General features: G+C 35.7%; 1 protein-coding gene across 13 annotated transcripts in view; it reads right to left on the reverse strand.

Moving 5' to 3' along the window:
* Nucleotides 1–23,954, reverse strand: part of GALNT13 (polypeptide N-acetylgalactosaminyltransferase 13) — a 952,843-nt gene that overhangs the window by 209,982 nt on the left and 718,907 nt on the right. For all 13 annotated transcript variants that reach the window (XM_055572535.1, XM_055572540.1, XM_055572532.1 and 10 more), the window contains one exon: nucleotides 15,157–15,274. In XM_055572535.1, the coding sequence (XP_055428510.1) occupies nucleotides 15,157–15,274 (118 nt within the window). The remainder of the gene's footprint in view (nucleotides 1–15,156; nucleotides 15,275–23,954) is intronic.

A 23,954-nucleotide genomic window follows, 5' to 3' on the forward strand; every position in this document is an offset into this window, starting at 1 on the left:
CACAAGCCAGTCTAGTTTTGTGAGTGTAAGAACCAGGCATATTAAGGTCCAGTCATCAGCTTGCATTTGACAGTTGAAGAGCAGTCTCCCATGCCAACAAGAAAAGGACTGTCTTAAGAGGGACTCACTCTAACCATAATCCCTTCATGGACAGCATTTTCTTTTCCTGGTCTTCAATCATCTGGAGACATTCTGTTTCATATTAAGGACCTGAGACATTTTCAAACAAAATTATAAGTTCTGCTTCATATAAAGAAACAGAATATGTCCCTTTTCCTAGGGAACACCTATAAAACTCTAATGCCATGAATGGAAAACTATGATTCTCTTACATAAATCACCTTACAGATATCTTCTTATATGTTGTAAAACTTTTAGTCAGATAAATGTGAAACATATAAAAATATCCATATTGATATGAAGCACTCATTACAAATACTCACAAAACCCACTGTGATGGGAAGTCATACTCTACTTTGACAGTTTTTGATTTTTTAAAAATAAATTGGTAGTGGTCAACATAGGTTACATTACACTTTAGAAGATGAATTAAGAAGGAAACATGAAATAGCAACCCTTAGACTATTGCTTGGCTTACTGGACTTACTGGCTTGTGGACTTACTTGGCTTACTGGTTTGTGACTAAGTCACAAACCAGAAGAAGATGGCACATGGTTTATTTCTCCAGATCTGATGCTAAAAGCACAGTGAAGATAATTTCCTCATCATTAAAATTGCAACATGTCATTCTTGTGACATTTAAAGATTGTTTCATAGAGAACATCAATGCTCATTCAGGTGCTTGCTGAAGAAGCTGTATTTAATCCAAAATTTTCTCCTCTTACCAAGCTTCCAATATCAACCCCATCCTCTCTGTAGATAATCTTTTGCTTTCCACTCTTCTTGAGATCACAGAAGCTGACCCAAGTTTCTATTTATTTCTACCTTGAAATATCTCATACAGGCTTAGTTGTTTCTTTCTATTTTAGGAGGGAGAGTCAACTCTCTAAAGCTAAATTCTGCCCTTAAGGCCTTGAACTCAAATAGAGGAACACTAGACTGGGAGCAAAAGGTGTGGGTTTGAAGCTCAGCCCTGACAACTTCTAGCTGCATGACTTAGTTTCTTTGCAACTCAAAACCTTTAATTATAGAAAAAGACAACAATACTCATTCACAGTGCTTTGATAAGAACACAGTGAAACAATAAGCATAAAACTGTGTTGCAAACTAAAAAGTGGTACTTTTCCATATCTTTAGAATATTCTTCCAATATCTATAGGCATTAATCTGATCAGTTGTTCCTTCCTCTTTCTTCTTCACTATATCCTAGATTTTTAAATCCTTTCTATCAGCTTACATCTTACTTTATCTATGATAAAATAAGAATAGCAAATATAAACTAATTACTTTGATCATATTTACCCTTTAAGTTACTATGCATTTTCTTCCCTAATTACTGTGAATCTTCTTTAAAAAGTTTTTCTTTTCTCTATGATCTTTATAATTTGATTTTCTTGACATCTTATATTCTAGTATTTTTCTTGATCCTATCATCTAAATTTTCACATGAAGCTTTTTATGAGCTTTCATAATTCTTTATCACTTCTCTGCAGCATTTGACACTGCTGACAATCACCATTACATTCTAAGTTCTTCTGATATATTTTTCTTCTTTCCTGACAGCTTTGATTTTGCATTCACTTTCTCTTTTTTTCTCCCACCTTTAAATGTATGTGCTACCTAAGGACATGCTTTGCTATTCTGCCCTCTGTATTCTCTTTCCTGGCAAATATCCATGCTCAAATACTTATTTAATTATAAGTTCTGTAAACCTAACTTTCAAATATGTCACCTTTCTTACACAATAATTTGCCTCCACTCTGCAGCACATTTTCAATTTCCTCAGATATACCTTTAACTTTCTATGACCTTAAAGAGTCAAGAGTTTCCATTCTGTTCCTCAAAACTGAAAAGAAAGCATGTAGGTCCTGGGGCCTTCTCTTGCAATGTCAGAGAAATGCTCAAGGAGCACTAGATTTTCATCAGGTCTAATTATCACTCATCATTCCAGTGTTAGAGTGGGACATTTTACCCTTAAACAGTTAATTTCTATATTCCTATCTAATTCAGAAATTACAAAGAAATTACAAAAGTTAAGATAATTTCTCAAACCCAAATAAAAAAATAGAATATAAAGTTGTTTTACCAATTAAGGTGCAGAATGTAAAATCATAAGTAAAACTGTAAGGTCCTACAGTCCAGCATAGGGAACTATATTCAATATCCTATAATAAACCATGATGTAAAAACATATAAAAAATGAATGTCTAATGTGTATAACTGAGTCACTATGCTGTACAACAGAGATTGATATAACATTGGAAATCAACTATACTTCAATAAAAAATAAAATTAAAAAACAAATAAAATGTTGGTTGACCAAATAAAATGGGGAAAATATATAAGACCAAGACTGCATATTGCTGAACTATGAAAAAACAAAACGAATAGAAAAGTGTAATCAAATCTTTGACAATGGAGGAACTCATGTAGAAACATGTTTTAGTATCCAGGCACATCATGGTGGCAACAGAGAAATGCTACACCACAATATTTATTTCAATTTTTGCATATTTCTAGTATAAATCAGTGGCTAGTTTGATAATAAAATATTTTAAGAATTTGTAATCAATCAAGTTCGAATTCCTGCAGATATAATGAAATCTATTAAGATGAATATATTTTTACAGGTAATTTAAAAATCTATTAAAAATCTCCAACTACCTTTTCAATGGCACTTAAAACTCAATCTTACTGATAATTAATATTCAAATTCTGAACAGTTGTATCAATCTTCCCTCAATATTATTTCATACCCTCAAAAGAATCATTGCTAGTATCTAGAACCAGTTATTGCTGAAATCATTCAGCCTTATTTAAATAAATCTCATAATTGGTTTCCTTTTTAAACTACATTTCTGGTTGACTAGAACAACAGTGAAATGATCGGTAGTCATGCACTTAAGACAGACATCACCAACAGTGACAGTATAATCATAGCTTAAGACGTTGCACATTTACTGCAGTAGTTACCATAGAGACTTAAATTTGGCTCTTTAATACAAAGTACATGAATTTCATTTTGAATGCATTCATTTTGGTTAGCAAGGTGCACCAGCTTTCCTAGTTGAATGCACATATATCGGCACAACAATTTTGGAATTTTGTCCCAGAAATCTTTAAGGGATCAAACATAGGTATATTTTAAAAAAATAATAATATATTCAGTTCCTGGAGTTTTTAATGGGTACTTCATTACTTCATCATGTGAAGCCTAGTTTGGTATATATATATATATATATATATATATATATATATATATATATTTAATGGTTTCAGTTCAGTTCAGTTCAGTCTCTCAGTCGTGTCTGACTCTTTGCGACCCCATGAATTGCAGCACGCCAGGCCTCCCTGTCCATCACCAACTCCCGGAGTTCACTCCAACTCACGTCCATTGAGTTGGTGATGCCATCTCATCCTCTGTCGTTCCCTTTTCCTCCTGCCCCCAATCCCTCGTTTAGTGATATCTTATTAAAGTAATTCTCAAGAGGAAAAACAAAAGGTAGGGGAACCAGATATTCTAGCCTAAACTTAGGTGTGGTTCAAGCACAAAGAAGGAATGAACACAGTAGCAAAGTTCTGAGATTTTACTGATTTCAGGTCCCTGATCCTCTCCTGCCCTCCTGTCTACAAGACTTGAAATTTTAATTTATAAATTCTTCCCTGGTTATCTTAGATCATAGAAATTTTTCCTTTGAATTTAATGAGCTTTATATTTGCACCTTGAAATGATCCTAAACTATATTATACTCTCCAAACCTTCAATAAATTTAGGGGTGATCTATCTACAGATACACCATTCACAGTGTCTAGTGCAGGTCTAGGTATATAATTATTTATACTGATTGATGGGTAAAATGGGAGTAGATTGATACATAAGCATATAAAGGTAATCTAAAGTATAATGCAAACATTATTGATGCATTAAAATTAAAACCAAACACATGGGAGAAAGAACCTTTTGAGATCCATTACGATAATACATGTAAAATAATTCTATAAGGCACTATTCAAATGTAAAGCCTCACCAAAAAATAAACTCCTAGAGGAGTTTTGTTCATTTGAGGACCTATTATTCTGAGAGAATAAGCTGTTCCTAATTTTAAAATAGGAAAGCTTTCCTTTACCCAAAGCATTAGGATATTTATGTTCTTACAGACTTGGCATGAGAGATGTGATACTCTTGCATTATGTTCCACAGTGAACGTTCTCTTTGCAAATCCTTGAAAAGCTGGATCCTTCCTGTCAGTTTGGTCTCAGCTAAAATGCTTCCTTAGAATGCGCTTCCTTGACCACTCCAAAATAATGCAATGCTCCACCTCTCACTGGATTTTCTTCAAAGCACTCACCTTTATTTGAAATTAACAGACTGCTTTTTATTTTTTTTTGCTGTTTATTCATTTATCATGTATCTCCCTCTGGCACAAGTTCTATGAGACTATGGACTAATCTTCTACAGGTCTGTATGTCCAATTACTAAGAAATATTTATAAATTAAATAATAAAATTCTCCAAAGTAAATTTACTTATAAACTTCACTTGAATTTAATGGCAGGTTTATTTCATTTCCTCAAACCCAGGATATATAATTTAAATGATCCTTAAAATTTCAAAACTCGAAATAGTTGTGGAAGTTATTTAACTCTCCCCGTCCATTAAGGGGAAAAGAAAAAAAATGGGACCTTAATTTATAAAATAAATAGTTCAAAGTCAATTCACTGAGCACATATTTAGATACAAAAAGGATATTAAACATTTCATTATCAAAATATCTTAGGTGCACTTTAAATGTAAATCAGCAGCATAATTGACTTAATTATCAGTGCCATTTCGTATGATTAAGTACACTTAATGGGAAGCTTTAGTAAAATATGGCCATGACAGGAAGTGTCAAACTTTTCCATGCAATAATTCTGAGCACATTAAACTCTTCAGAAAGTTCTTTTTATTGCCATAAATTCAAATAGTTAAACTGAGGTTCTTCATATTTAGAATCATATGGATTTTTATAGTTAATGTGAATACACATTATAGTTAATGTGAATATAGTTAATATTTCTTCCCTACACATTAGCAGAGAAGAATCAAAAAAACAGTCAGAATTAGTGTGTTTTACAAAAGAGACATTTCAGATATTTGTCCCTAATAAAGTTTGTTGGTTTCTTAATGCGCTAAAATTCAGTAAAAAGCTAAGTGAATCTGGTTTATTGCTATTGCCTCCTACAAGGAAATTCTGCATAGCATCTTTGAAAGATACCTGCATTTATTAAAGAAAAACATTGTCCAAAATGTTTTTATCAAGTTTTAGAAATCATAGATTCTCTTTTCTGTATTTTTGCTTCCATTTAATGGTTTAATTCAAGAAAACAGTGCCAAAATTTAATCTTAAAATTTATCCCAGTGAGTATTTCTGAATAAACCCCATAAAGAATTATTCAACTCTGGTTTATATATTAATGGAAATAAAATGCAGATTTTACAGATTACTATTTTCATATAATCTTAACTCCATTTTCCCCATTTTATGCATTTCATACATATCCATCTTCAAACTTTCATAATTCCTGAATTTTCTTAATTATCTAACACCTTCTGGATGTCTGGTGAGTCTTCTGCACTGTAGGCAGATTCTTTACCATCTGAGCCACCTGATAAGCATACCTCTCAACACTCATTTGCAATAGATATTATATTGTAAACTTTTAAAAATAAATATATTTATTATTATACTATATACTTTATATTAACTACAATTAACTTATATCTGGGTCTTCATGAATATTTAACTATTTGCACTCAGACTCACATACACATAAATTTATACAGGTAGATAGATGATTGATAGATAGATGGATAAAATAAAATAAACAGAACAAACAGAATAAGTTGAATTTCAGATGCTTATATATGCAGGCTGACAAATATAGTGTACATTTACATTATCAGAGAAACACTCTCATGATAAGAATTCAGGTCACAAAAAAGAAGCAGTGAATGTCATCAGTTCAAGAAGGCACTAAACTGTGAGCTATACTATTACTTCCAAAAAATATTTTTTATAAAAAAATCACTTTTAGAGATAACTGCTGCTGCTGCTGCTGCTAAGTCGCTTCAGTCATGTCCGACTCTGTGTGACCCCATAAACGGCAGCCCACCAGGCTCCCCCATCCCTGGGATTCTCCAGTCAAGAACACTGGAGTGGGTTGCCATTTCCTTCTCCAATGCATGAAAGTGAAAAGTGAAAGTGAAGTCGCTCAGTCATGTCTGACTCTTCGTCACCCCATGGGCTGCAGCCTACCAGGCTCCTCCGTCCATGGGATTTTCCAGGCAAGAGTACTGGAGTGGGGTGCCACTGAATAAACTGACTATAAAAGGGAAAAGTCAATCAAAGTCGCTCAGTCATGTCCAACTCTTTGCGACCCCATGGACTATACAGTTCATGGAATTCTCCAGACCAGGATACTGGAGTGGGTAGCCTTTCCATTCTCCAGGGGATCTTCCCAATCCATGGATTGAACCAAAGTCTCCTGCATTGCAGGTAGGTTCTTTACCAGCTGAGCCACAAGGGAAGCCCTATAAAAGAGAACCAGAGATTAATATCAAGTTCTAGTGTACCTAAGTCCCCTACAATGATTTATATTTCTAAAACAAAGTACATCTCAATGTAGCATATGTTTATGAGGTTAAACATCACATGGATGACTATCCAACATAATATCTATTCTCATATTTTGCTTTTGTGAACTAGAAAGTTCAAATGAAGAAGTATAGTTATCAAAATGACTAAGCCTTAGGGTATTATAACTTTAAAAACAAAACAAGTTCTGCTAACATTTTCTAACATTATCCTAAAGTTTGATTAATATATAATTTTCCTGTTGTTCACTTGTGTTTTCTAAAGGAGCAAGGAAATCAAGTATGCATTATGGTTAACATTCAAAATAAAATTCTAAAACATTTATTTTAGAAAATAGAGTTTTGTTTATATATCTAAATTAAATATTATACGATCCTATTGACCCAATGTTCTGAAATATATAATAGATTTAACACAGTCTCTAGAAACAATGTCTTAGCTACCCCTTATCTAAAAGTATTTTATTCTATGATTTCAATTAAAAGAAGAATAAAGAGACTGAAGAGATATGTTCAAACAACTGTTTAAGTTAGAGTGGTGGCCCAAATGCCAGAAAATCTCATTGTAAGCACAGAAGTAAAAATTTTAAGCCATCTGCAGCATGTTTAAGGTTTATCCTGCACTAGGTAGATAACTTTAGAGTAGTTTTCTGGATTAAATAATTGCTAGTGGTTTATATTCTTTATGGAGGTATACATGAACAAAATCTTTTAGACTTTTAGGTCTGTTTATAACCTCTTAGACTTTAAAAGAGGCTGCTGCTGCTAAGTCGCTTCAGTCGTGTCCGATTCTGTGCGACCCCATGGACTGCAGCCTACGAGGCTTCTCCGTCCATAGGATTCTCCAGGCAAGAACACTGGAGTGGGTTGCCATTTCCTTCTCCTTAAAAGAGGCTAATAAGATACAGACTTTCAGTTATAAGTTCTAACATCTAATGTACAGTTTGGTGGCTATAGTTAATAATTCTGTGTTATATACCTGAAATTTGTTAAAAGTAGATCTTAACTATGTGAGGTGATGAATATGTTAATTAGCTTGATTGTGATAATCATTTCCCACATAACATATGTATAGCATCATGATGTAAAACTCAAATAGATACAATTTTTGCCAATATATCTGGAGTAGGGAAAGAGGCTAAGAAGTTTCTATGTTAATATTAAGTCAGTACTTTATAATATTTAAATAAAAGTGTTCTACAAAACCATCTTCACCAAAATTGGGGATAACACATGAACTTGATTAATTTAGTTAAAAGATTTCTATTATAGTCTAGTTTCTATGACTAGCCAAATAAAACAAATACAGTCAAGTTTTACGTACTGACAGACAATGAATATGCTCAAATTTACATGAACTAAATTTAAATAAAGCAAACAGTTCTAACAGATATAACTCAACTAGACTTTTGTCAAAATTTATTTCTATTTAATAAATTATTATGATTGACATATTCAGTTGTAAAAATTATAATTGCTTGAATTTTTTTCAGAAAATTCATTACTTTCAATAATTTCACAAACCTTAGTAATACAATCCCCAAAAAGTCTACAAATTTTTGCCTCATTTACCATGCTATTCTGTTCAATAAGAACCTCTGCCTTTCATTTTTACATTATGTATTATGTCAACTCAAATTTCTTTTCTACTTCATTGCTTGTGAAATTTCAGTATAAATGGACTTCACATCATGAAACATGTTCTTCAGATAAATAAATTGCTACTTTTATAGTGATCTAGAAGGACAAAAAATTGGAGCATTTGAAGTAAATCCCATTCTGTTAATTAAACTACTGATTGTTGTCAAAAGAGCTTATTTTTTAAGGGTAGTGATAATAAAATGAAAATTTCCATAGTATGGTACAGTTCATAAAAATTCAATAAATATTGTCTTATTTAACCTACATAGTTGTCCTGAGAGGTAGATGGTTAGAATCATACTGAGGGTATTTAAAAAGAAACTAGGCTAAGATACAATGAGAACCTCAGCTAGACTGTAGAAGTCTATAGCTGACTGGATATCATCAGTTATATTTTTTCTTCATTTGTTTCTCTTTGGAATATGTTTCTCTTTTTCTGTGTGTGTGTGTGTGTGTGTGTACATGCGCATGCTTTAATACTTATCAACTTTACTGAAGTATAGTTAACGTACACTGGACTTGCCAACTACAAAATGGAACTTGCCATTGACAAACTTACCCGCTTGTCAATGCAGGAAACGTAAGAGATGCAGGTTCAATCCCTAGGTCGGGAAGATCCCTTGGAGTAGGAAATGGCAACCCACTCCAGTATTCTTACTGGGAGAATCCCATGGACAGAGGAGCCTGGTGAGCTACAGTGCCATGTGGCTATAAGAGTTGGACATGACTGAAGCGACTTAGCACACACATGGGCACTTGCCATCTTCCTCTACAAGGATTAAATTATGTGCTGCTGCAATTGCCGACCTCCAACATCCCCTGAAGGAGTTCAGGGTGGAGAGCAGAAATGAGACACTCTGTGCTCCAGGAAAACTAGCAGGGCAGGTCTTCAGATATGTATTTTTAGGTTGATTTTATATGCCCATTTTTGTATCTCCTCATATCTAGAAAAGAACTATCCTTAATGGTAATGGCTGTTTCTTGTGACTAGGAGAAGCTTCACAAGATCAGTAGAAACTTTCTGGAAAAATATGTGCTTGATTCCATGTATTCCCCCTTTACCAAAAGCACATATATACTGACTGACCTTTCCCCCTGCCTCTTTGGAACTGTTTCTCAAAGCTATCTGAGGTGCTGTCTCCCAGGCTCAGTCCTTATTTTGTCCCAAATAAAACTTAACTCACAACTCTCATGTTGTGCATATTTTTAAGTTGACAGAGTAAGTGATGCTGACTAGTGTCATGACTTGTTCAAAACCGCACAGCTTAGACCACTAAAACAATAACACCTGCCGCCTATGACACAATTTATGTGTGACAAATGGGGGTGATCAGCACTATGTACATCATCTCATTTAATAGTCCCCTGCTGCTGCTAAGTCGCTTCAGTCGTGTCAGACTCTGTGTGACCCCATAGAGGGCAGCCCCCCAGGCTCCCCCGTCCCTGGGATTCTCCAGGCAAGACCACCGGAGTGGGTTGCCATTTCCTTCTCCAAGGCATGAAAGTGAAAAGTGAAAGTAAAGTTCCTCAGTCATGTCCGACTCTTCAAGACCCCATGGACTGTAGCCTACCAGGCTCCTCCATCCATGGGATTTTTCCAGGCAAGAGTACTGGAGTGGGGTGCCATTGCCTTCTCCTTAATAGTCCCCTAGTACAAGTCAAAAAAGTGATGCAATCTTTCTTACGTATATGGACAAACTAGAGCTTAGGAGACCTGATGCCTTACCCTCACACAGATAATAGGTGCTAGAGCCTTGGTCTTGAACCCACGATGCCTCCCTTCCAGACCATACTTGTAACCTTCCCTTGTAGCTCAGTTGGTAAAGAATCTGCCTGCAATGCAGGAGACCTGAGTTCAATTCCAAGCTTGAGAAGATCCCCTGGAGAAGGAAATGGCAATCCACTCCACTATTCTTGCCTAGAAAAATCCCATGGACAGAGAAGCCTGGCAGGCTACAGTCCATGGGGTCATAAGAGTCAGACACGACTTAGTGACTAAACCACAACCACCACATTTCAGGGCAGGGGGACACTCTTCTGAGTCCTTTTCTGCCTTCTGACTTTTTATGACTCAGTTGGTTCTACAATGCAGATTATCTCATATATTGTGTGGTTTTAGAAATACTGCCCTTGTGCTACTGGCTCATGCAAGGCAAGGACTTTTGGTGGTGATGCTTTTTGGATGGTACTGATGCTGCCATCAGGGATATTATTTAAAAATACATGACACCTTTGACGATAAAGTCATATTATACTGGGTTAATTTTGTCATAAACTATTTTATATGGATATTCATTTCTGAGTTCCTCCTATCTAGAATTTCAACCACTAAGAATTTCCCACATCTGCTGCTTTATATTCCTCTTCCCTTCCTTAGTTTTTTTCTCTTAAACACTATCACTAACATAGTAACATATTTTATTTCTCTTATTCACTGTCTGTATCCTTCACTAAAATATAAGTTCCATAGGACACAAAGTTTTGTCTATTTTGTTCACAACTCTATGCCCTGCACCTATTGAGCAGGAAATAAATATCGGTTAAAAATTAACATTTATATCTTAGGACTTATGTTATTTCAATGATTGTTGTGTAATGAAGTAGAAAACAGTATCTGAGACTAATTTTTCAAGAGCACTTGGATCTACTTGTATGTATTTTCACTGGACATGCATTATGCATAGGAGGCTACAGTCTATTAGAAAAAGATTAAATACCTAGATGAGACCACATTCTCAGTATTCTGGAAGAAGATTGCATTTATATATTAACTTCTCCTCTTTCTCCTGATAATACCACTATTTGGGGGTTGTCATGTCATGGAGGGATGAATCTGATTAGGGGCAGTAGTGGTATAGAAATCAGCAGCACAGTCACTGGTCTCAGAATGCTGGGGTTCAATTTTCAACTGTTCTACTTACTAGTTCTATACATATTAGAAGTCACTATTATTTTATGCCAAGAACTTTTATCCAGAGACTTCAAGTGTTTTTTCAGTGCTTTGAAACTGTATTTAAACCTATGGTGTATAGGAGACTAGATGCTTCTTTCTTGGAAGGTCTATCATTTGGATCAGATGTTCAAAGTCTGTCAGTATTTACAATACTTTGGGCATCAAAGATCAAGTGATACTGTTATAAATAAATCCCCTAAAGGATATACCTTTGGATTGACTTAAATATCTATAAACCAGCCATAATAATAATATTTTGCAGGCATTTAATATTTCTCAGTTTTTCATCCTCAAGTCTACATAGACCAGAGCTACAAGACAACTATATCTTTCAGTTCAGTTCAGTTCAGTCGCTCAGTCATGTCCAACTCTTTGTGACCCCATGAATCACAGCACGCCAGGACTCCCTGTCCATCACCAACTCCCAGAGTTTACCCAGACTCATGTCCATTGAGTCGGTGATGCCATCCAACCATCTCATCCTCTGTCGTCCTCTTCTCCTCCTGCCCTCAATCTTTCTCAGCTGCAGGGTCTTTTCAAATGAGTCAGCACTTCACATCAGGTGGTCAAAGTATTGGAGTTTCACCTTCAATATCAGTCCTTCCAATGAACACCCAAGACTGATCTCCTTTAGGATGGATTGGATGGATCTCCTTGCAATCCAAGGGACTCTCAAGAGTCTTCTCCAACACCACAGTTCAGAAGCATCAATTCTTCAGCACTCAGCTTTCTTTATAGTCCAATTCTCACATCCACACATGATTACTGGAAAAACCATAGCCTTGACTAGATGGACCTTTGTTGACAAAGTAATGTCTCTGCTTTTTAATAGGCTGTCTAGGCTGGTTATAACTTCCCTTCCAAGGAGTAAGCGTCCTTTAATTTCATGGCTGCAATCACCATCTGTAGTGATTTTGGAGCCCCCCAAAATAGAGTAAGCCAGTTTCCCCATCTATTTCCCATGAAGTGATGGGACCAGGTGCCATGATCTTAGTTTTCTGAATGTTGAGCTTTAAGCCAACTTTTTCACTCTCTTCTTTCAATTTCATCAAGATGCTCTTTGGTTCTTCTTCACTTTCTGCCATCTTTACTACTATTATAATCACTGTCTCACAGTTGAGGTTAAGTAATTTGCCTATATATGGCCTCCACAGGTGGTTTAATGGTAAAGAACCTGCCTGCAATGCAGGAGAAAGGAGTTGGATCCCTGGGTCAGGAAGATCCCCTGGAGAAGGAAATGACAACTCCAGTATTCCTGTCTGGGAAATCCCATGGACAGAGGAGTCTGGTGGACTCCAGTCCATGGGGTTGCAAAGATTTAGACATGACTAAGTGACTACACAATAAAAATTTTCCTATACTAACATGACAGTGACAAGAAAACCTCATGTATAAAAAAAATACTATTGAATTTTACTGACAATAATGCCTATGTATTGCTTCTTTGAGAGTAAAAGTATGTTAGGTTGCTTCAGTTGAGTCTGACTCTTTGCAGCCCCATGGACTATAGCCTGCCAGGTTCCTCTGTCCATGGAATTCTCCAGGCAAGAATACTGGAGTGGGTGTCCATGCTCTTCTCCAGGGGATCTTCCTGACATAGGGACAGAACCTGAGTCTCATGTCTCCTGCACTGAGGTGGGTTCTTTACCACCACCGTCATCTGGAAAGGCGTATTAAGTAAAAGCACCAGGCCCTATTCATTTTTGCAGCCTCAGTATCTGTAAAGTGCAGCAAATATACTACATGTTCCATATATGTGTGCTGTATAATAATTAAGCTGGATATTAGACACAGATCTTCTGATTATGAATCCCTAACATATTCTCATATCATTAAGTCACATATCTTTTTATGAAATTAATCTAAAGGAGAGTGTCATCCCTTTGCTAATATATTGTTCTAATATTTTCTCTTATTCAACATCTTCCTCAGCCAGGGTACCAACTATTAAATAAACACATATGCATGTCACACAAAGAAAAGTAAAACACTAAATCAAGAGACTAATAAAGAGAAAAATACACACTTTGTTTCTACTGATAATATATGGAAACTAAAGACAATCAATGTTTTAAACATTCAAAGACCATTTGCTTATTAGTACTTCATTTCTTACAAAGAAGATGTATCATATTATTCCACTATATTCTTTCCTAACTAAATTCTTCCCTAACACATCTTTCAATCAGTTAGGTGAAGATCACCCATCCAATCTGAGAGCTCTGTGATGAAGATAAGGGTAGTCTATTGACAGAGAATCAAGCTTAACAGGTGAGCAGAAAAAAGGTGAATAAGACTGTTAGAAAAGAAGGGGGAAAAAGATGATCAACAGGGTCACTAGATATTACTAATGTTGCTACATTGGTTTTTTTTTTCCTTATGAATTTCAACCACAGCATTCAAGGAATATTGGTTAACTAATGTATAAATACTCTTTTCATTAAGTCTAAGCATATGAGAAAACTGTTTTTAATCTTTTGAATATACTTTCTTTCCTTCCTAACTCCCTTCCTTCCATCTCTTTTCTTCTTCCTTTTTTAACTGTTAGCTTTTATATTCTGTACTTTGAGAACCACACTGAGTAAAAAATTTGGGTCTCCAAACGTTCCAAAGATTGTGCAAAGATGAATCACGTACTTGACAGGAAGAAGAAATTCCTCAGTATGCTACTAAGCTTTGTGGGGCAAGTTCCATTGGACTATAAGTATATAAACAAATATAGAAAGAATAAAATTCCATTAACTAATGATCTCAGACACTGGACTGTAAGGATGATTTATAGGCAAAAAGTTGTATAACAAAGACATCCTAGTGCTTCTAAAATAATCCATATTATCCAAGATCCATTAAATTTCACATTATATAAACTCAAAGGAATTCTTATTCTCAGATTTTGACATTTGCTTACACAACATCAAATATATTTATATTTGTGAACAATAAAGCTTACTTTCTAAATGAGAAATTAAAAGGCATAACTCTTAAACTTCATAGATAAATATATCTAAACTGTAATAATTTTGTTGTACAAATAATGCAGCAAAACAACAGTGTTTCAAATAACATGTCAAATTATAGAAAGAGAAACAACAGTATTACTAACAACTAATTTTTAAATGATATTGAATGTGGTTTGAAGAAAAAAACAGTATGTTATGCCTCATGATTTCTTAGTAAGAAGGAACATTTATGTGTTCATATTTAAAATTTTCAAATGCAACATTAAAATTATTAATATACTTCCTAGTATCAGATATATGATGGATTAATTCTTAAATTTTGTTTACTTGGAAGGCCATTTAAAAAGTGCATTTGCATTATTAAAACTCATTCATCAAACAATAATGTCTATGATTGTGAAAACAGTCATGCTACTTGAATTATCCAGAATGCCTTTGAACACAGGTTATTCTTAAAGGCATTTGAGAATAACCTCAAGCAGCACTTTTAAATATAGATATCATAACACTTTCAAGTTTCAGTTCAAAAACACCAAGTGATTTTTAGGGTTATGCTTTATTTCAAAAATAAAGCCCTTCTTTATTTAAAAAACTAAAAGCCCTAATACCTTTGAACTATGTATACAAGAATTATTTTGAAAATTTTAAAAATGCCTCTAATTTCCCATTTAATGGTAAATATTGCATGCAAAAAGACTCTAGCTTCTAAACAAGTATTAAAATGACCAACTGATCAGTAATTTGTATCATTTCACAAAAAAGATCTGACAGTAAATTACTGAGTCTACACATGCATGCTACGGCATAGTATCTTCAGAGTCAAAAAATAAAGTAAAATGAAATTACCCTAAAAGACATTTCAAGATTCTCTCCACCCCAGATATCCATTCCTGCATCGTAAGTTCCTATCTCTTCAAAGTAGTTTCTGTCAATAGAAAATAGGCCACCAGCCATAGTTGGGGTCCTAGTTGAAAAAAAAAACAAAAACAAAAGAATATCTTTTGAAAACAATGTGTGGAGTTTAATGAGACTATAGCAAATATTTCTGAAACATTTTAAATAAAAAGCAGTATAGTTAAAAATTTCAAACTGAAAACATAAAGCCAAATTATAAGAGGTTTTAAAATTAATAAATAGCATTTTATTTCACATTTTCTGTAAAACTAAACTTATATTAGTCTATAGTTTTTCTTATGGGTGATCAAATAGATATAAGGAACACTGGCCATTTAAGACAGGGGCATATACATCCTGTGTGAAAGGCGTAGTGAAGAGAAATCTGTGTTCTTATCACTGTCCTTAAAGAGCTGAACTAGTCATGAAACTTCTAGTTGTGATCCTGTCACCTAATTATAAATTATTTTAACATGAACTCTAGAAACCTATGGAAATGGTTTCTCTATGAAAAGATCTACAATCTATTTGAATAGGAAAAAATAAGTGCTGTGAAATATTTATAGGTAATAAATATCTAATAATAGTTACATAAGTATCATAATAGCTTTACATCTAATTGTCTACAGCTAATTGTTTTACCTAATTACAATGATAAAATGAATCATATAACTCTATAGACAAACATAAATCCTGTATACTATTCACGGGTTTAGGACATTTGGCACAGATCCAAAACTTTTTACTAGGAATAAATGATTTTGGTTGTCACATTCAAACTTTCTCTGTAGAAACTAAGAAATCAGGTGCTAACTTTCACAAGGAATAATTATTTATCTTAAAAGATTAATTAAATCAGTAGTTAATATGTGACCTATACAAAGTCTTTCTGTAAAAGCAGTATACAGTGAAACTGAAAAAGAAAATTCTAGTTCACAAATGAATCTATCTATACAACCAATGATTATTTCTGAATAGAGATTTTCAAGCTTCATAGCACATTAGCAGCCCCTGACACACCCTTACACTTCTGTGTTTGGGTAATTCTCTCAGGTTTAGATTTAATTGGCCGGGAATGGGGCCAGATCTTTGATACTGTGTAAAGGTCCTAAGTGATTCTACTGTGCTGCTAAATTTACTAGATCGGAAACACTGATCTAGTAACTTAGATTTAGGATGTTCATTTAGGTACACTTGACCCTTGAACAACGTGGGTTTGAACTGCTTGGGTCCATTTATATGCAAATATTTTAAATAGTAAATGCCACAGAACAATCCAGTGTTGGGTGAGTCATCTGATGTGGAGGAACCTTGGATACCAAGGGCCTGGTATAAAGTATACCCAGATTAACCCCTGTGTTATTCAATGGTAGTTTGAGATTGTTAGAAAACTCAATGTTTTTTCTCAAAATTATGTCCTCTTCTGCCACAGGATGTGCTCGTGTCCTCTAACTGAACAGTGTATTTCATTGAAAAACCTCAATATAATATTGTCCTTGGATACCTACCATATCACAGAGTTCTCTATTTCTCCTGGTGCTATCACTGTTCTACACTCAGGCAATTAACTGTGCATTAGTTGGAGCAGCAGAGCCTCACTTGGTCTGAGCTGTTTTATTACTTCTAGTCTTGCTGGATTCCTATCATGGACAGTATCATTGACCTACTGAGTTGTAATGAGAAACAGTAATAAAGCTAAGCAGATGCTAATTATGACGTAGCCATGACCCTCACATGACTGGGGTTTTGGAAGTCCATGGAAATAACTATGTAAGGTACCACACTGCTGAATACTCTAATGAAATGAGGAACAGAAATTGCTACAATTATCCTATTATAATGTAACAAAGTGCTTAAGAATGTTAAATGATGCATTTTTAATGATCAGTTCAGAGTGCCCATTCACTTGTGTATTTACTAGTAAATAACAAATGCATTTAACTTAAATACATGTATTGAGTTTCATCTTATAGTTGGTGATGATTCCTACAAATAAGTGAGAAATATATAATAAATGGCAACAATAAATTACATGTTAACCATAAGAATGACTCAAATAAGTTTCATTTTTACTTGAAAAGTAACAAAATCTTTCAAAAATTTGCAATTGCTCAAAAAAAAAAAAAATCCTGTATTTTCTGAAGATGGATGCTACTAGGACTTTTTTTTTTTTTTTGTATTTGAAATGGCAGTTAGCTCTCTCAAACAGTGCAGAGATATTATTCTGCATTAAATAATATCTACAGCCGTAGCCAGTGCTGTGTGGCGTGTTCTATTCTAAGTTAACTGCTCTGTAGTGTCACCCATGAACTGTTTACATACACCTGTGCAGACCTTAAGTGTTCAGAGTATTTAGAAAATATAAAACCTTGATTATAGTTGAGTTAGCTAAGATGATCTTTTTAAGCATCTCTACAATGTCACACCAACCAATTCAATCAATTACATGGGGGGCGGGGGGAAGTAATCAGCCAAATGGCCGTGAATATTACCTACCACACAGCAAATAGGTGAAGATGAACTGAGGAAATAGAACTAAAGTACTTAGCATAGTGTATGGCACATTATAAATAGTTAATAAGGCTTGGTAATAAATCTTTATAGTTGCTAATGTTAATCATTCAAACAAAAGTCTTAAGTGTCCAATTAATTTTGGCTCCCTATAATGCTCTCATTTTGGATTGCAAAATCATCTAAAAACACTTCAGATCCAAGATGCTGAACTTTGAAATCTGCTTCACTGAATAAAAGCTTCAATTTTTTAACCCTTCCTATTTAAATCCTTTGGAAGTCCTTTTGATGATATGTTTCTTTAGCTACTCCATATTCTCACAGATGATCTCCCTTTACAAATCATTTACTTCCCTCCTCCTACCCACTCTCCAAGACCCTACTATGTCAGTAAACACCTGGCTGAGCACATTAGGTTCTCTGTCCTTGCCTGACTACATTCTTTATATAAATATTAATATTATACAGACAAAGCTCTGTATAGTCAAAGCTATGGTTTTTCCAGTAGTCATCTATGGATGTGAGAGTTGGACCATAAAGAAGGCTGAGCACCAAAGAACTGACGTTTTTGAATTATGATGTTGGTGAAGACTCTTGAGAGTCCCTTGGACTGCAAGGAGATCAAACCAGTCAATCCTAAAGGAAAGCAGTCCTGAATATTCATTGGAAGGACTGATGCTGAAGCTGAAGCTCCAATACTTTGGCCACCTGATGTGAAGAGCTGACTGGAAAAGACCCTGATGCTGGGAAAGATAGAAGGCAGGAGGAGAAGGGGACGACAGAGGACGAGATGGTTGGATGGCATCACCGACTCAATGGACATGAGTTTAAGCAAACTCCGGGAGATGTTGAAGGACAGGGAAATCTGGCCTGCTGCAGTTCATGGGGTCAAAAAGAGTATTCAGGACTGAGCGCCCAAACAAAAACAGGAAATATTAGTTCTTGGGTAAATTTACCATTCCTCATCCACTTCTGTTCCTAAAACCTCGAGAATCAGGGAAATAACAATAAGCTGAGGTCATCTGGTCATGATAAAAGTCCATGTTATTGACTCTCTGCTCAGGCCATGAACAGCTAACAATCCTTTTATCTGTTTACTTGTTTACCTTGTCTCATCTTATATGAATCTTCCCCAAAAGTTTCAGACTCTTCTCAAAAAACTGAAGATTAAAGAAACGCATAAAATCTAAACTCTCTCAGTCATGAAATCTAACCTCTCTCAATCTCTATGTTAAAATTGTGTGTTTCTCAGGGCCTCTTCCTTCTTCTTGTCTCGGTGGGGGGTAGGGGGTGGAGGGGGGGTAATGTCTCCTCTCCTCTGAATATGGAATAGTATTCATTCTTTTGCCTCAGTCAGCTCTTTTCTGACTATAAGCACACTTTTTCTTTTCTTTTTTTTTTTTTTAAATCACACATTGATTGAGCTTCAACAATATTGTGTATTTTACAAATGGAAGGCTTATGGCAACTCTGAGTCAAGTCTGTGCTTAGTTGCTTAGTTGTGTCTGACGCTTTGTGACCCAGTGGACTGTAGCCCACCAGGCTCTTATGTGCATGGGGATTCTCCAGGAAAGAATACTGGAGTGGGCTTCCATGTCCTTCTCCAGGGGATCTTCCCAACCAGGTCAATATATTGCAGGTGGATTCTTTACCGACTGAACCATAAGGGAAGCCCTTACTGGTGTCATTTTTCCAAGAGCATTTGCCTACACCATGTCTCTGTGTCAATTTTGGTAAATTCATAGTATTTCAAACATTTAAATTATTATTATATTAGCGACGCTGATCTGTAATCAGCTATCTTTGACATTACTATTGTAGTTTGGGCACCATGAACCACGCCCTTATAAAACTGGCAACTTAATCAATCAATGAAGACCTACAAGACCTTCTAGAACTAACACCAAAAAAAGATGTCCTTTTCATCATTAAGGACTGAAATTCAAAAGTAGGAATTCAAGAAACACCTGGATTAACAGGCAAATTTGGCCCACAAGAGACAACTCTACACATGGACATCACCAGATGGTCAATACCGAAATCAGATTGATTATAATCCTTACAGCCGAAGATGGAGACACTCTATACAATCAGCAAAAACAAGACTGGCAGCTGACTGTGGCTCGGGTCATGAACGCCTTATTGCCAAATTCAGACTTAAATTGAAGAAAGTAGGGAAAACCACTAGACCATTCAGGTATGACCTAAATCAGATCCCTTACAATTATACAGTGGAAGTGACAAATAGATTCAAAGGATAGATCTATAGACAGAGTGCCTGAAGAACTATGGACAGAGGCTCTGACATTGTACAGGAGGTAGTGATCAAAACCATCCCCAAGAAAAAGAAATGCAAAATTGCAAAAGGTTGTCTGAGGAGGCCTTACAAATAGCTGTGAAAAGAAGAGAAGCAAAAGGCAAAGGAGAAAAGGAAAGATAAACCCATCTGAATGCAGAGTTCCAAAGAATAGAAAGGAGAGATAAGAAAGACTTCCTCAGTGAACAATGCAAACAAATAGAGGAAAACAATAGAATGGAAAGACTAGAGATCGCTTAAGAAAATTAGAGATACCTTCAAAGCAAGATTTCATGCAAAGAGGGACACAATAAAGGACAGAAACGTTATGGACCTAACAGAAACAGAAAATATTAAGAAGAGGTGGCAAGAATACACAGAACTATACAAAAAAGATCTTAATGACCCAGATAACCATGATGATGTGATCACTCACCTAGAGCCTGACATCCTGAAGTGTTATGTCAAGTGGCCTTAGGAAGCACCACTACGAATAAATCTAGTAGAGATGATGGAATTCCAGCTGAGCTATTTCAAATCCTGAAAGATGATGCTGTTAAAGTGCCACACTCAATATGCCAGCAAATTTGGAAAATTCAGCAGTGACCACAGGAATGGAAAAAGTGTTTTCATTCCAATCTCAAAGAAAAGCAATGCCAAAGAATGTTCAAACTACCACACAATTGCACTCATTTTGCACACTAGCAAGGTAATGCTCAAAATTCTCCAAGATAGGCTTCAAAAGTTCATGAACCAAAAACTTCCAGTGAATTCAAGCTGGATTTAGAAAAGGCAGAGGAACCACAAATCAAATTGCCAACACCCTTTGGATCATAGAAAAAGCAAAAGAATTCCAGAAAAACATCTACTTCTGGGTCATTAACTATGCCAAAGCTTTTGACTCTGTGGATCAAAACAAACTGTGGAAAATTCTTAAAGAGATGGGAATACCAGAACACCTTACGTGCCTCCTGAGAAACCTGTGTGCAGGTCAAGGAGCAACAGCTAGAACAGGACATGGAAAAATGGACTGGTTCCAAATTGGGAAAGGAATACATCAAGGCTGTGTATTGCACCCTGCTTATTTAACTTCTATGCAGAGTACATCATGTGAAATGCTGGGCTGGATGAAACAGAAGCTGGAATCAACAAAGCCAGGGAAAATACCAATAACCTCAGATATGCAGATGACACCACCATTATGACAGAAAGCAAAGAGGAACTAAAGAGCCTCTTGATGAAGGTGAAAGAAGAATGTGAAAAAGCTGGCTTAAAAGTCAACATTCAAAAAATGAAGATCATGGCATCTGGTCCTATCACTTCATGGCAAATAGGTGGGGAAACAATGGAAACAGTGACAGACTTTATTTTCTCAGGCTCCAAAGCACTGCAGATGATTATTGCAGGCATGAAATTAAAAGTCACTTGTTCCTTGGAAGAAAAGCTATGGGCAACCTAGACAGCATATTAAAAAGCAAAGACTTTCCCACAAGTAACACATAGTCAAAGCTATGGTGTTTCCAATATTCATGTAGACTATAGTCCACTATTCATGGACTATAAAGAAGGCTGAGCACTGAAGAATTGATGCTTTTGAACTGTGGCGTTGGAGAAAACTCTTGAAATTCCCTTGCACTGAAAGGAGATCAAATCAATCAATCCTAAAGGAATTCAACCCTGAATATTCATTGGAAGAACTGATGCTGAAGCTCCAAATACTTTTGCCACCTGATGTGAAGAGCCAAATCATAAGAAAAGGCCCTAGTGCTGGGAAAGATTGAAGGTAGGAGAAGAAGGGGGTGACAGAGGACGAGATGGATGGATGCCATCACCAACTCAATGGACATGAGTTTGAGTAAACTCTGACAGATGGTGAAGGACAGGGAAGCCTGGCATGCTGCAGTTGTGGGAGATGGTGAAGAACAGGGAAGACTGGTGTGCTGCAGTCCTTGGGTTGCAAAGAGCTGGACATGACTGAGCGACTAAACAAGAATCAATCAATGCTTTTAGTGTCCTGACTTCAATACCATCCAACTTTTCCCCTATTTCTCTTCTTCTCCTTGGGCCTCCCTATTCCCTGAGACCAACTGGTATCCCTACAATGATTTCTAAGTGTTCAAGTGAAAGAAAAAGTCACACATATCTCACTTCAAATAAACAACTAGAAATGAGTCAGCTTAGTGAGAAAGGTGTGATAAAAGTCAAGAAAGGCCTAAAGATAGGTCTCTTGTACCAAATAAATAGGTTGTGAATGCAAAGAAAAACTTCTTGAAGGAAATTAAAAGTGCTACTCCAGTAAACCATGAATAATAAGAAAGCAAGACAGTCTTCTTGCTGATACAGAGAAAAATTGAGTGGTCTGCATAGAAAATCAAATCAGCTACATTTCCTAATCAAAACTTAATCTAGAGCAAGGCCCTAACTCTCTTCACTTTTATCAAGCCAGAAAGAAGAAAGTTTAGAAGCTAGAAGAGGTTGCTTTATAAAGTTTAAGGAAAGGAGCTGTCTCTATAACATAAAAATCAAAGGGAAGAGGCAAGTGCTGATGTAGAAGCTTCAAATTATGTGGCACTCTAGCTGAGATAATTAAGGAAGGTCACTACACTAACAGCAGATTTTCCAGGTAGATTAAACAGCCTTATATTGGCTGAAAATGCCATCTTAGCATCTACAGCTAGAGAGGAGAAGTCAATGCTTGGGTTTCAAAGCTTCAGTGGATAGATTGTCTTATCAGGGGCTAGTGAACCTGGTGACTTTAAGTTGAAGCCAATGCTACTTTACCATTCTGAAAACCCTAAAGCCCTTGAGAATTGTGCTGTATCTACTCTATCTGTTACCTCTAAAGGGAGCAACAAAGCCTGGATGACAGCACATCTGTTTACAACACGGTTTAGTGAATATTTTAAGCTCACTATTGAGACCTACTGCTCAGAATAAAATATTTCTTTCAAAATATTGTTGTTCATTGATAATTCATCTGGTCACCGTAGAGCTCCAATGGAGATGTACAACAACATTAATATTGTTCTCATGCCTGCTAACACAACATCCATTCTGCAGCCCATGGATCAAGCAGTACTTTTGATTTTCACGTCTTAATCCTTAAGAAATACACTTCATTAGGTTGTAGTTGTCATTGGTAGTGATTCCTCTGATGGATCTGGGAAAAATCAATTGAAAACTTTCTGGAAAAGATTCACCCGTCTAGATGCCATTAAGAACATTCACACTTCATGGGAAGAGGTCATAATATCAATATTACTAGGAATTTGGAACAAGTTAATTGCAGTCCTCAAGAATGACTTTGAAGGGTTCAAGACTCCAGTGCAGGATACAACTGCAGATGTGGTAGAAATAGCAAGAGAACTAGAATTAGAGATGGAGCCTAAAGATGTGCCTGAACTGCTTCAAACTCATAAGAAAACTTCATCAGATGTGGAATTGCTTCTTATTAATGAGCAGAGAAAGTTTATGGAGATGGAATCTATTCCTGGTAAAGAGTCTGTGAAAACTGGGGAATGACAACAAAGGATTTAGAAACTACATAAACTTAGTTGATAAAGCAGTGACAGGATTTGAGAGGACTGACTCGTTTTGAAAGGATTTTTGTAAATAAAATGTTATCTAATAACATTACATGCTACAGAGAAATAGTTTGTGAAAGGAAGAGTCCATTGATGTGGTAAGCTTTACTGCCTTAAGAAATTTCTACAATCACACCGACTTTCTAGTAAGCCCACCCTGATTTGTGCAGGCATCAACAGCAACATCCAGGCAAGACCCTTCAGCCCTATAGGCTCAGATAATGGTTAGAATGTTTTAGCAAGTATTTTTTAGCTAAGGTATATACATTGTTTTAGATGCAATGCTCTTGCGTACTTAATAGACTACAGCATGATATAAACGTAACTTTTAAGTGCACCAGGAAACCAGAAAATGCCTT

Source organism: Bubalus kerabau, chromosome 3, assembly GCF_029407905.1.
Source record: "Bubalus kerabau isolate K-KA32 ecotype Philippines breed swamp buffalo chromosome 3, PCC_UOA_SB_1v2, whole genome shotgun sequence".
NCBI lineage: Eukaryota > Metazoa > Chordata > Mammalia > Artiodactyla > Bovidae > Bubalus > Bubalus kerabau.